At 41.2% G+C, this 14,718-nt stretch overlaps 1 protein-coding gene across 1 annotated transcript in view; it reads left to right on the forward strand.

Annotated features, from left to right (window-relative positions):
- Window positions 1-3,482: 3,482 nt before the first annotated feature.
- RAB3C (RAB3C, member RAS oncogene family) overlaps window positions 3,483-14,718 on the forward strand; it is a 121,577-nt gene continuing 110,341 nt past the window's right edge. The window contains exons 1-2 of the mRNA XM_021534337.4: window positions 3,483-3,646; window positions 11,452-11,679. Coding sequence (XP_021390012.1) covers window positions 3,623-3,646; window positions 11,452-11,679 — 252 coding nt within the window. The 5' untranslated portion in view covers window positions 3,483-3,622. The remainder of the gene's footprint in view (window positions 3,647-11,451; window positions 11,680-14,718) is intronic.

Genomic DNA, 14,718 nt, shown 5'->3' on the forward strand with positions numbered 1-14,718 from the left:
CCAAAATTGTGCTACAAAGATTAAAAAGTGTCACAAACCCACAATATCCTACATCCACATAAGTCTTATGTGCTATATACAAATATATTCACACCTAGCTATAACTATCTTACATGCAGCATGTTCATTTGGGGTTAGCTTTTGTGATGACTTATGTTATCTGAATGACTTTTTGCCATAACCAAAGGAAAACTAATACTTCTCTTACTTTCTTTAGTTTCATAGCAAATAATAACTAGCTTGTTCTGTGAGTCCCACTTGGTATGGGGAAAAAAGAATTCCTGTGATTGTAAATAAAACAAATGAAAGGGAGGTAGTATAATCAATACACCTGAAAAGCTGAATTGATATTCATGACTATTCCTCTTCTACTACACCTGGTTGAAATAATAAGGTATTTTATTAACCTGGATCTCCTATATGTTAACAACTGGTGAAAATAAATAGTTCATATAAATTAGGTTTAAAAGGGACCTTCAAGTAAACCATACTTCAAAAATATTAATATTGATTACTAATCAACAGAAACTGTTGATCCATTAACACAGTGCTCTGTGGACAAGAGTATTCAGGAGTATCATCACAGCAGGCCACTGGACTACCATGCTTGAGGTACAAAAGTTTGCTTGTGTCTGGCACTATACTATTTTATTATGGTTCATTTCTCTCCAACACTGGCTTCAAAAGCCTCTGAAGAAGACAGAAAGAAAAAGAGGAAGTTTCTGACAGACAACAAAGAGACAAAAATAGAGTAATAATTAATTACCTCAATATCACCTCTTCAACCAAAACACAATGCAAAATGACAGGGCCAGGCTGGAGAGAACTTTGAGCAACCTGGCCTAATGGGTGGAGTCCCTGCTCAACGCAGGGGAGTTAGAACCAGGTGATCTCTTCCAACACAAACCACTCAATTATTCTACAAAATTTGTGTTATTTGTGCATTTTTATGCATTTCAAAATTAAAGAAAGAAAAATAAAAGTATTGTGTTATATTTTCTGTTTTCTTTAACACTAGAATAAAGTAAACCCCATGCTTTATAAAAGGACATATGATAATGTAGAAGTGACACAGCTTCATGTTCTATTAATAGTTGCCTGTATGGAAATTTTAGATGAGAGACTGCTTCAAGACTTCAATGCTAAGATAAATGCAAATATAATTGAAAACTATGGAGGACCTTTGTCTTGGGTTTAATTGGGAATCTGGCATCATTTAAGTCTTAAATGTCTAAGGTAAACTTTAAAAGTTTAATATAATAGTAAATTCATAGTATCAATTTTATAAATTACATAATCAAAACCTTCTCTGAACACTTGAATTTACTTTTTCAAATATTTATTCAGCTAGGATTTAAAGTGACATTTCAGAATGAAAAACATTTTATGGAAAGCTATAGTCTAATATCTATTCAAGATTATGTGATATATTTGTAATACTTTTTAAAACAAAAACCCGTGAAACAAAGTTTTCATAGGAGAAAAGTTCTCGGTTTTTTTCCCTAACTACAACTGAAAACACATATAATGTGCCCTATTTTTAGAGGGAAATGGGTTTTTACTCATGATTTTTAAATCAATAGTAAGACTAAATTGCATGCATTAAGAAAACACAAAAGTGATTCTTATCACCCATGCAGGTGGGTCTAAAACACTGAGCAAATTCAAGATATCTACAATGGCAGAAAGAGAAATGTTCTGTATTTCATGCAGGAAAGAAGGGTGAGCTCTAAAAAATGCACAATGTCTTTGAAAAATACTTTCTATCTTCCTGTTATAGTGGGGTAGGTATAAACAGCTGCATGAAATTAAATTAAAACTCTGCAAATCTAGAATGAAATTTCTTCTGATAGACACTTTAATCCACATCCATGTCTCCGTGACAAAATTCGTTTGCGTCACAGCTCCTATGGGTGCTTCACTTCATGCAATGTATGCCACATACGTAAAGTGGATAACCCACCAGACAAACTGCTGTTTCCATGCTGCCTCAGCCACCACTGCTGCCTTCTTCTGCCCTTTCCTCTGCCTGGGATGTGTCCAGCTCTCAAACCTTGGGCAGATATTTCCAGTCACCCATGGCTCATCTTCACCCTTTCATTAGAGCAGAACTTGCCAAGTATTAAATCTGGCTCCAACACCCTTTATACTTTTTTCTATCCTGTATGGACCCCTCAATTTAGACCCAAAGTAAATGGGCTCTGCATTAGAGGATGGGGTTATGCAAAAGTGCTGAGACAGATATTTAAAACATCATGAATAATTGGGCACCATCTCATAATGACATCAGTACGGACATCAGAAACGGCTGCCACCATCCAGAAGCGATGTCCACGCGGGGCCATGGCCATGGCACAGCAGCGCGACACAGAGCTGCCCCACCCTGTTTGTCAGCGGTCGGACAAAAGCCAAGCGAGGCAAGAGAAAGCACAACAGCGGAATGCGATGAGGAGACAGCCCAGGGGCTGTCATGTGCACAGCAAGGACACTGACCAGCAGTCCTCAAGCTGAAGGGTGCTCGGCCGCCCAGCCCCAGCGCTGGAGATCGGCCACGGGGCGCGGCCATAACGGCACATGTCGGAATGCGGGACCGGGATAACGGGGCGGGAGCGGGATAACGGGGCGGGAGCGGGATAACGGGGCGGAGCGGGATAACGGGGCGGGAGCGGGATAACGGGGCGGAGCGGGATAACGGGGCGGGAGCGGGATAACGGGGCGGGAGCGGGATAACGGGGCGGGAGCGGGATAACGGGGCGGGAGCGGGATAACGGGGCGGGAGCGGGATAACGGGGCGGGAGCGAGATAACGGGGCGGAGCGGGATAACGGGGCGGGAGCGGGATAACGGGGCGGAGCGGGATAACGGGGCGGAGCGGGATAACGGGGCGGAGCGGGATAACGGGGAGGGAGCGGGATAACGGGGCGGGAGCGGGATAAACGGGGCGGGAGCGGGATAACGGGGCGGGAGCGGGATAACGGGGCGGGAGCGGGATAACGGGGCGGAGCGGGATAACGGGGCGGAGCGGGATAACGGGGCGGAGCGGCCCCGCGTCGCGGAGCCCGCGGGCGTGCCCTCCCCTGGCCGCAGAGGGCGCTGTGTAGCACGGCCGGGGCCCGGGCGAGCCCGCTCCGCTCCACCGAGCGGCTTCCGCAGCCCCCGAGCGCCGCCCGAGCTGCTCCTCCCGGGTGCGGGCGGTCGGGCCGGGAGGGCAGCGCATTCGGCGGTGTCTGCTCCGCCCGCTCCGTCCCCGCTTTCCGCCTCGGCGCACGGGAGCCCCCGCCCCACCACAGGGCCCCCGCTCCACGGCCCCGCCGCCCCCTGCGGCCCCGAGCCGGGACCGCGGAACTCCGCGCTCCCCGCGCCCCCCGCTCCGCCCCGCCCGCTCGCGGCCTGGCGCCGCGCACCCCGGGAGCTGTAGTCCCGTCTCCCGGAGCCGAGGGCGGGGGACCCGGGCAGCAGGACCACGACTCCCGGGAGTGCATGGGAGCGGGGGCGGGGCAGGCCGGGGGCGGAGCGAGGACAGCTCCGGTGCTGATCGCGACGCGGGTTTGCCGGCAGAGCCGGGGCTGGCGGCGGAGGCTGCTGGCGTGCGGGAGCGAGCGGCGGCGGGGCCGCGCCCGACGATGAGGCACGAAGCGCCCATGCAGGTCGGTCCCCGGGCCGGAGCCGAGCGAGGGCTGCGGCGGGCGCGGGGCACGGGAGCCGGGACGGGGCGGGAGCCGCTCCGCCCGGGCCGCCGGGCCGGCTCTGCTGCTGCGGGCACAGGGTGCGGACGCCCCTTGCGAGCGGGGGCCCGAGCGTGTGCAAGGGGCCGTGTCCCCGGCAGGGTGGGCCCGTCGCGGGCAGCGGGTGGGTTTCCACTCACACTCGGGCACATCGAACGTGTTTTTCAGACACTGCCCCCCGAGCGCCCGTCGCAGCTCTCCTGGGAGGGACTGGCTGTCGGTGTTGGATGATGGGCTGCACCGAGGTCCTGCCGAGGTGCACAGGAAGCTGGCACGGTGCCTCCACTTGTGTAGTCATGGAGCAGTTGTCCACCTGCACCGGGGAGAGGTGGCTCATGGCTAGAGCTGGTGGTAGCAGAGGCCCCTTCTCAGCAGTTTGTCTGTGTGGAAAGATCATTTCAAAGGTGGCTGAGAGGAAAAAATAATAGGAAGTGGGAGATCGTTTATTAATTATCTCCTTTGCCAAGGAAAGAAACAGAAACAGTTTTCCTTAGTTTTTCCTATCCTGTTATCACTGGCAATTGTTATGTCTAGACAAGGTACGTTTATAGCAGACACATCCAAACACAATGGAGAAGCGCAATAGCAAGCCAAAATACTGCTTACAGGTATTTAAGAAGTTATTATAAAATTACGTTACAAAAGGCCAAACAAAGCTATTAGATACTGGAGTTTGCATGACAAATCAGCTCCTATCACTCAGCAAAATTATTAGATATGAGTTCATATATCTCATAATCTCTCTCTAATATCATACCATTAGATATGATATTATTAATGTGAGTTCATAGTGGAAGCGCTGGAGTACAAGAGCCTGCCAAGCCACTAAGTCCACAGAGAAACTCATATACACCTTTTAGTTAACTGATCTACCTGCATCTGGAGTCTGTAGTCCTCTTTCTGCCCCTCCCCCTTTTTGGAAGTGTATTGTTGAAGTTTGTTCCCTTGCTGGTTAGATACTCCTCCAGCTCAGAGGCACTCAGTTTATGCTATTGATAACATCCAACGTCTGCTCCAACAAACATCAGCCTAAATAGCTCTTATTGCATCATGACCAAATTACTAACCAGAGAAACAAGCTAATGTTTTGTTTACTGTTTTTTTGTTTGGTTCTGTTTCATTTTTATTTCTTCCATAAGTTCATCTTTCCTCTAATCTTCCTGTTAACCTTCTGGGTGTTTTCCTGTTTGAACTTGGCTTTTATAAACGCACTTGATCAGAATTGTCACTAATGCTGTCTCACCAGTGCCCTAGACAATGGCACTAGTATTTCACTTAGTCTTTTAGCCTGATGCAGCTTCTCTGGCAAGCAAAAAGGTACCTAGTCTCATGACCCAGAGTGCTATACTAAATAGAGTAAATGGCAGAGATCTTTACCCCTCTCATTTTCATTCTTCATATTCCCTAGTAAATCTAAATGTATTTTTTCTGGAGTACCTGGGCTGACACAACTTTTATTTTTTCTTTCCATAGCTGCACTATTTTGGTGGCCTCCTAAAATCCTCTGTTATAGTAACCCTCTTAGGACTGTGTCTCTTTTTGTTGCTATTGGAAGAAGATAGTTTTTAAATGCTGTCTAGCATGGAAGTTAGATATATGCTTCCTAAGCTACCCTTTTCATAGACAAAGTAAATTTAGGTTAAAGAAAGAAATGAGGAATAATTTGTGAGCTCACCACAAGAATCCAGGTGTTAGAGCCTTGCCAAAACTGTTTTTTACATTCTGCATACTTACATTCTACTGTCCGGGGCATCTCCTGGCAGTGTGGCTATATTCATGCTAGTTTTGCTGATATGAAGCAGGTAGAGCTTCTCTGAAGTGTTTTATAATTAACATCTCACTATCTTCTTGGTATTCCCCAACTTTGCTTTTCAGTGTTCTGCTTAAAAAAACCCTTTGCTTTTATAACTACATGTTTCTAATTGTGCTGGGATACATTTAAATATATACATGATGCTGACCCCATAATACCTTGAAGCAGATAAGCTTTTCCTGATGCTGCCAAGTACATTAGTTTACAAGCTGTGCTCTGCAGATGGCTGGCAAACAGAAAATTCCAAATAAGTAGCTGGTGCATTGTCTCCTGAACCCCGTTAATTCTAATTGGTTAAAAAATAAATTATTATGTTTTGTGAGAATTGGCTGTGGTCTACATATGAGGATATCTATGCTGAGATCACACCAAAAATACAAAAGAGTGAGCAGCTTGACCAAGATATAGGAAAGAAGAAAACAAAAGCCATAGGAGGCCTCTGAAAGAATTAAGATTAAAATGCAGTCCCTAGATTAATCTGATATTTCACCTCAAAACTAATTAATTTCTTCATGGCTGGGTTATTTGTCACAGTGTTCTTCTTATACATAAGGATTTTGTTAATATTTTAACTACTCTGATGATGTAAGTTGATCTACACATGAAAGACCACTATGTGCAGTGAATGTCACTCACTGTACGTCCTACATACAGTTTGGCAAGTTAGAGTAATTGAATTTTTTTTTTGTATTCCATGGTTTCAATATCCATTGACTATGTTTGACTAATTACATTTTACAAAAGGCAGAAAGATCGCCTTGCGAAAGGCTGCATATGCAAGAAACTGTTTTTACTAAAATATCAACTAAAGTTGATATTTTAGTATTTTAGTAGAAAGGAATAGAAGTTGTATATATTTCTACCCTGTATATAGGAAAGAACCATTTCTCTTTCCACTGCAACTATGTATGTATAAACACCAGTCAGTCAGCACTGTTCCACTCTCATCTGACCGAAGGGATCTATTAAAAAGGACCTCAGTTACCCCACTTTCAGAGGCAGGCTGTAACACTAGACAGAAAGAGAGTGTAGCACTTTAAAGCAACTTTAAGTTCACTAATCAGTCTCAATCCTTATTGTACATAAAAAGAAGATATTTTCTCTGGACTTACTCCTTTAAGACGTGATTGTTACTAGAGTTTTTAAAAGGAAACTACTTATTTGCTAAAGGTGTGAATGAATAAATCTCATTGCTTTCAATGTCAGGTTTTCTGCACCATATTTTCCAGGGGCAAAACATCCTACACTAAGCATGAAGGGTGGGATGAATGCATATATAAGTGCAAACTGTAGTTGTCTGCAGGTCATGGAGGTCACAGCATCTTGCGCTGCACAAGTAAGAAAGCTGTTCAAATTGATTCTGACAAAGAATGAGGCCTGCCAAGGCATAGAGAAAAAGCCAAATGTTTTGTTATGATCATGAAAGTGGCAGGTAAACATAGTTTTTCTGACATTTGTTTTCAATCCTGCTCTATTTTCACCTCTTCTCTTGGGATCAAGGAAACAGCAAAACATGAGGCTTGGAAAGCACCTGGGTTTGTACAGAAAACTCTGCTTAATGAATGAACTTGCCTATGCCCTTGCATAATCCATGTTTAAGGAGTTTAGAGATGTGCTGTAAGCAGGAAAGCATACAAAGCTATCCTTTATTTGTCCTTGCACTGTATTCAAACTGGCAGCATAACTCCTCCTGGCTTTGATAAGGAGCAAGCATGTGAGATCTCCTGTCTATAGGTTTTCTGTTCATTGTCTTGAGCTTAGACTTCTCAGTCGACTCTCAAGTCTGTCCTAAGTCCTGAAAGAAATGTCTTGAGGCTGCTTTTGGTGCTGATGAAAATAACCCTGTGCATTTTGTCTTCAATTTTACCAAATAAGGGCAAAATCATACTGAAGAGAAAACAGCATGTTTTGTTGAAAGTGATTGTTTAATATCATTTAACCTTTGAGAGAAGTTAGTCAAAATAAAGATATACATTTTACTTTATTGGAAGGAGAATATCATAACATTTGCGAGGTTTATTTGGTTCTCATCCATGTATGTAATGTTTAATTACAGGTGGGGACACAGCGTTCCTAGTGATTGCTTGCAGCATAACTTCCAAAGATGGAACATAGCATTGTCATGATGTTCTTCATATTTTACAAATGCCTTCAATAGTAGGGAAGACTACTGTAAGGAGTGAACTGTCATATTAGTACTTTGGGAAGTGGATTACAGTGAAGTCAGCATCTTGCATTTAAGAAAGAGAAGTGCTACAGGCTTATTCAAAAAGTTCAAGAGGACCAAGCATCTATATTTCCCTTACAGTCAGCAGAAATACAGATATTCCTTTAGGGTATAACTTAGATTGTGAGTATAAAGTGGATTGTTCTTGGAAGAATTTGTCTTGTTTGCTTACTGCAGAAGGAGTGAGTTTGGGAAGTAATGACAAAGTCGTAGCAAATGCACGGAGTTTGATGTTTCTTTACATTAGTGCAGGCTGATTTGGGTTTTGGAGAAAAGATCACTGTCAGTAGTCTAGGGAGACTGGTTTGCTAAGCAAAAATTAGTCTCTCCAAACAGTTTCAATTATTGCCTCACTAATCCTTTTGAAAAATTATTCTTTTCCTATGCCTTTCCTATGCCTTTTGCATCCTGTAATAAGCAGACATACTCCTGCCTCTGTAATAAAAATAGCTTCAAATCTATGTTCAACACACCTGTAATTCTGCCTATGATACTGCAAGTAATGACTCCATCAGTTTATGGCACAGTGAAGGTTTTGAGCTTTTTTTTTTTTTTTCAGTACTGTTAAGGAAAGTGCTGCATGAGTAATGCATATAACCACACTAATTTAGAGGACCACCAAAACTTCTGTGGGTAAAATCTGTCTTTAAAACTATCCACAGGAAACACATTATTACTCAGGAAGGCTACACAATGTACATGGTTTAGCAGGACTATTATTAGAATCCAGGTCTCCTGGTTTCTCTGCTCATTGAACCATACTGTTTCTGAAGTGTTAGGCATTAAAGTACATAGGGATGATTTGGAAGGTTCATAGGATTCAGGGCAACAAATGGATGAAAGCTTAAACTTATTTTTTAAAATCTTAAGCTGGTTGAAGGAGCTATGTGAAAGGCTTCCTAGGAGATAAAATCAGGAAAGAATATGATGTTCCTCCTTGCTACAAGGGATAACAGCTGCTGTCAGTTGCAGCGCAACAGAGGGGAGCCAGAAGGGCAGTGGAACAGGCTGCTGTAGCAACACACAGTGGTCACACATCTGGCACCCACAGCCACTGCAGTCTTTGGCCTGATAGACCTCGTTGACTTGTTATTGCAAACTCTACACAACATTAACATGCCCTGTGTTATACTGCTTTATAGCAATTTGTGAGTAGACTCATTTATCAATATCTGATTTCCTTTTTCTTGTGTTCTAAGCAAAATATCTGCAAGTAGTTATACAATACAGGACAGTAATGAAAGTATCTCTCTCACGACATCTATGAAAAATAATAAAGCTAAAGGATCAGTGATGTGTATGCTTGACAATATTCAGGTTTTAATTCTAAATCTTCTTTGTTGCATAGCTGTGGAAGAAGTGAATAAATTTTAAGGCAAATGCAAACATTCAGGCTGCAAGTGTGTGGGTAACCAATACTACATTTAATGAAGAAGGTAATTCTGAAATTGAATTCTGAAATAAAATACTCCCTACTCTATAATTTATGAAATATATATCTGACACTGAATTTTCTATTAAAAACTTGCTACTTCCAATGTCTTCTTCAGAAATTTTTGTCCCCACTCCTGTATGCCTCTTCAGTAGCCCAAAGAAGCTGGCATAATGTTTTTGATGATATGAGATAGCAGAATTATCTAAAACATTATACATAACTAAACTATAACTAAAACTAAACTGTAATTAAAATTTTGCTGAGAGTGGGAGTTAGTGCACAGCTGTCATCCTGGTTCCAGCTGTCCTTTCTGATTGCCCAAATACATTCTGAGATGCCTAAATTAGAAAGATTTTACATGAGGCTTTTACATGAGGCTTTTCTGTAAACCTTTATGTTAGGTTATGGTGTCTGTCATTCTGTCTCAAATCAGCATGCAAAACTGTTGTTCTTGGAATAATAATAATTAAAGAACTTCCACAGACTCTCAAAGTATTTGATAATGTTTCTTGAAAACTCAGCAGAAACACTCTAAGTTCTTTATTTTTTCAACTTAGTTTTGAGCAACCTAGGTAGAATTTTGGTCACATTTTCACTCTAATCACTGCAATTTTCATGAAAACCTAAGGTGTACTTTTTATAAATAGAATCCATTATCTTTGAAGTCCCTAGAGCAAAACAGGTTGCTCTTTAACAGTATTCAGTAATCTGTGCTTATTTAGATGTTTTGGATTAAAAATTGTATTTTAAGGACTCAGATTTCAAAATGATGTTATCCAGCAGGATCTTGACACAGCTGGGAGACGGGCCTCTGCAAACCTCAACAAGGCCAAATACAAGGTCTTACTCCTGGTTCATGGTAATTCCATGCACACCCACAGGCTGGGAAGAGGAGCAATTGAGAGCAGCCCTGTGGGGAAGGACTTGGGGGTGATGGCTGATGCAACACTCACCATGAGCCTGCAGTGAGAGTTCCCAGCCCAGAAAGCCATGGGAATCCTGGGCTGCATCCAAAGCAGCTTTGGCCAGTGCACTGAGTAAGGGATTCCATCCCTCTGCTCTGTTCTGCTGAGACCCCACTGGAGCACTCCATCCAGCCCTGGGGTCCCAGCACGATGACAAGGAGTTGTTAAAACAAGTCTGGAGGAGGGCCAGGAGGTTGGTAAGAGGCTGGAGCTCCCTGCTGTGAGGCTAGGCTGAGCAAGTTGGGGCTCTTCAGCCTGGCGAAGAGAGGATTGTGAGGAGACCTCACAGACACCTTCCAGTATCTGAAGGGGCCCACAGGGAAGCTGGAGAGGGATTCTCTGGCAGGAACTGGAGAGACAGGGCAAGGAGGAATGGGTACACACTGAAAGATGGAGATTTAGACTAGATATTAGGAAAAAATTATTTACTATGAAGGTAGTTATACACTAGCACAGGTTGCCCAGAGAGGTGGTGGATGCCCCAACCTGGTTCAAAGCCAACTTAGATAAGGCCTTGAGCAATCTAGTCTGGTGGGAAGTGTCCCTGTCAGGACTGGGACTAGATGATTTTTAATATCCCTTCCAAACCTTAATATTCTATTAATCTAACTGCCACTTATGAAGATATTGCATTAATATTGCAAATTCAAAAAACTACAGAATATACTAGTACTGGAAAAATATTGAGACTTTATTTCAGAGGTGTATACACTCACTATTTAATGGCATGATAACTAAAAGCTGGTAAAGGAAAAATGCTTTGAGTAAGTTTATAGGGATGGCAAAAGATAGCAAGGTATTTACAGTAAAACGGCTCAAGAATTTTATTAGATGTAAAAGTTGTTAACCTTCTGTTTGGAAATATACCTACTGTGTCAAAATGAAGCACTGATCTCTTATTTCTCTCTTATACAAATGATATATATTTTATATTTTTTATATATTTTTTACATATTTTCTGAAAAAAAGTATTTTTAGTGATATACTTAAGAATTCTCCTGAACTTTTAGAATTATTATTTTTTGTTTTGGTACCAGTCACCAGTCATTTTTATATCCTCTATTGCTAGCAGAACTACTGCTAGATACAAGAATCACTAAAAATAATAAGATCTCTGTGCATTTCTTGAAGTTCACATTGAAGCACACACATGACTGATTTTTCAAGAAGATATTCTTCTTTAGATTCATTGATACCTGGTATGAAAAGCTTCAATAAAATCTAAATGTTTCCATTTTTTATGTTAAAAGAGACAATAAGATATTTCTTTTTTATTTTGAATTACAGATGGCATCCGTTCAAGATTCCAGATATGGCCAGAAAGATACATCTGACCAGAATTTTGATTACATGTTCAAACTGCTCATTATTGGCAACAGCAGTGTTGGAAAAACCTCCTTTTTGTTCCGATACGCTGATGATTCCTTTACATCTGCATTTGTAAGCACGGTTGGGATTGATTTCAAAGTAAAAACGGTTTTCAAAAATGAAAAAAGAATTAAGCTACAGATTTGGGTAAGCTAAAAAAATAATTCTATGAATTAAATAAACTGTAGTAGTTTTAATAGCATTTACACAACTGCAGGTTTTTATTGAGTGTTACAACCCTTATATATTTAGAGAGAGAAAGCATAGGAATGAATAGCAGTTAATTATTTCTTGCATAGTTTTTCTGTCTTGAATATTAGAGTGAAAACAGTATTTTTAAAGTATTGAAGGTTGACACATATTAATATCTGTGTAGTGAGCTATAAATGTCTGTGCAATATGTAGACTATTGAAAGTGATACATGTTATATCAAAATACCTCAAAAGACCAATTTTAAATCTGGTGTCTTCCTTTTAAAAAGTTATGAATGCATGTGTGAGCTATAATAGTCTATGCATAACAGAAAGTGTAATTTTTTGCGCTGTCATCCTGATCACCTGAAACATTCCTCATCTTCTGTTGGGGAAGGAAACTTGTGCAAAGAGGTAGTGTTACCCAGGCATACAAATCCCTTCATTCCTTGCCTTTACTTTAGAGAGAGTAGAAAGATACCCAGTGAAGAAAAATGAAATTAAAGGGAAAAGGTTTTATTTTCCACCAGTTCTCATAAAAAATAAATTATAGCCAAAATTTATTCCAAATTCTAAAATATCCTGAGTTGGGAGGAACCCCACTCCTGGCCCTGCACAGAACCCAACACAACAATCACCCCATGTGCCTGATAGTCCTGTCAAAAACTTCTTGAATTCTGGCAGATTTGGTGCCATACCACCTCCCCAGGGAGCCTGTTCCAACATCCAAGCACACTCTGGAAAAGGTGAAAAACCTTTTCCTAATACTCAACGTAGAGCTCCCGTGATACAGCTTCATGCCATTCTCTGGGGCCCTGTCACAGGTCACAGAGAGAAGAGATCAGTGCATGCCCCTCCTCTTCCCCTCACAAAGAGGCTGTAACTGTAATGGGGTCTCCTGTCAGTCTGCTCCAGACTGAACAGACCAGGTGATCTCAGCTGCTCCTCATATGGCTTCCCCTCAAGGCCTCCCTTGTGTCCCTTCTTTGGATGCTTTCTAATACCATTGTGTCCTTTTTGTATTATGGTCGCCAAAACCACCATGAGGTGGTCTTGAGGTGAAGCTGCCCAGTGCCCATCATGATGCCTTGGAGTGGCTACCTGGAACAGAACCTAAATAAGATTAAGAGAGTAAAAAGCAAGTATTTATTAAAGGCCTTCAATAGGTATACCTTGGGCAGTCAGAAGCCTCTGAGAAGTTACACCAAGATAGATGATGGTCAGGAGTTTTTCAGACAGATATGTTTGGTCCATTTACATATCACGTGTTAATCCTGCAATTACAGCTTCCGGTAATGAAGTCATATACCTCCACTTTGCTCCCTGTCCCCAACTCGCTTTTGTTAGTACTTTCAGGGCCTGAGACAGTAAGGCGTCCTTGAGCTTGAGGCCTAGGATAATTGTTTTCTCTGACCAAAATCTGAAGATGGTAGCTAACATTCTATATAAAGTTTTAGAGTTATACATTAAAGCAGTACAGAATTGGAAAAATTTAAAGGCTAAAATCCTAAGGCATCATTCCCCTGAAAACCATAATTTCTCTAGGCCAGAGGAATGCAGAGCAAAGTAGGAGAATCCCTTCCCTTGCCCAGCTGTGCCTGGTGCACCCAGGACATGGTTTGATTTAGGACAAATTCACTGATACCCCTCTTCTTGGATGATACTAAAAGGAGAGGGAGAAATAGCAAGACCTTTAGTAATGTGGAGCTAAAGCAGCAGTTTTTCCTGGTGTGCTTGACTGAGGACTTTGTGAGAGATTTTCCTTTTTTTTTATTTTTTTAGGAATACAAATAATTTAAAATTAATTTAACAGTGGGCAGCCATTAAGTCTCAGAAAATCTTGGTTCAAATCTGACCAGTTAATCTAATATGATTTAAACAGCAGATAAATTGAATATTTTCTTAATACAGCACAATGGAGAACTTCCCACGGTTCTTTATACTCTATCTCATTAGGCTTCAGCTCTTGCTACCTCAAATAATTTATTGTTCTGTCCCCTCTAGGAACTAGAACATAGACTTTTTGCCTCTTAACATTTTTATGCTTAGGTCATCACTATTGTCATTAGTATAAAAATGGTACATGCTAGGTAACTATATATCAAATTAATATAATGTGATACATATATATATATATATATATATATATATATATATATATATATATATATATATATATATATATATATATATATACACATATATAGATATAGATATATGTATGTATTTATATATAAATATATATTATATATATATATATAATATATATTATATATAATAACATGCTAATTTCATGTTGGAGATTGCATTGACAGAACCTTATTATTTTTTTATAATGGAGCAATAAAATTGTGTTCATATTACGGTTTTTACACAGTTCTTTTAATTGCAAGTAACCATTACAGTAGGGTTTATTGCTCATGTCTTTCCTAGCAAAAGCAGCAATGTTAGTTTACAAGGCTTATGATTAGTTTGACACCAGTATATCTTTTTGCCTCTCCACATCACAAATATGTGCTTGGCTTAAAGCTGTCCAGTGATCTAGATGTGTTATGGTCTATCCCTGGCATAGATAGGATATAGCAGCTGTATTCTTACCACTTGTAGCAAAATATATATTGTTTTCTTTGCATGGCATTAACATCAGAGTCCAAAGAGGCTCTGACTGTTCTTGCCTGAAAAAACTAAAATGATTGAAACAAACCAAGAGCTCTGTGTTCCTTAGGGAAGAGGAAACAGAGGGTCAAAGCATAGAAGAGACCTTCCTGTTTGAAGAATTATGTGCCAAGATGTAGGGTTAGAGACAGGACTTCAGACCACACTTTTAATCCGAGCCATCACTGCATCTTTATTTGTGTTGGTGGTTGGTTTTTTCTATTTTTGATGGGGGAGATAGTTTGTTGTCCACTAAATTTCTAATGCCAGTTCTTAAAAGGCCTTTTCATTGCTAAATGAACTTAAATTGCAGCAGCTCACTTACAGCTGTCTGTGGTT

This window comes from Lonchura striata, chromosome Z (genome assembly GCF_050655825.1).
Source record: "Lonchura striata isolate lonStrDom1 chromosome Z, ASM5065582v1, whole genome shotgun sequence".
Lineage (NCBI taxonomy): Eukaryota > Metazoa > Chordata > Aves > Passeriformes > Estrildidae > Lonchura > Lonchura striata.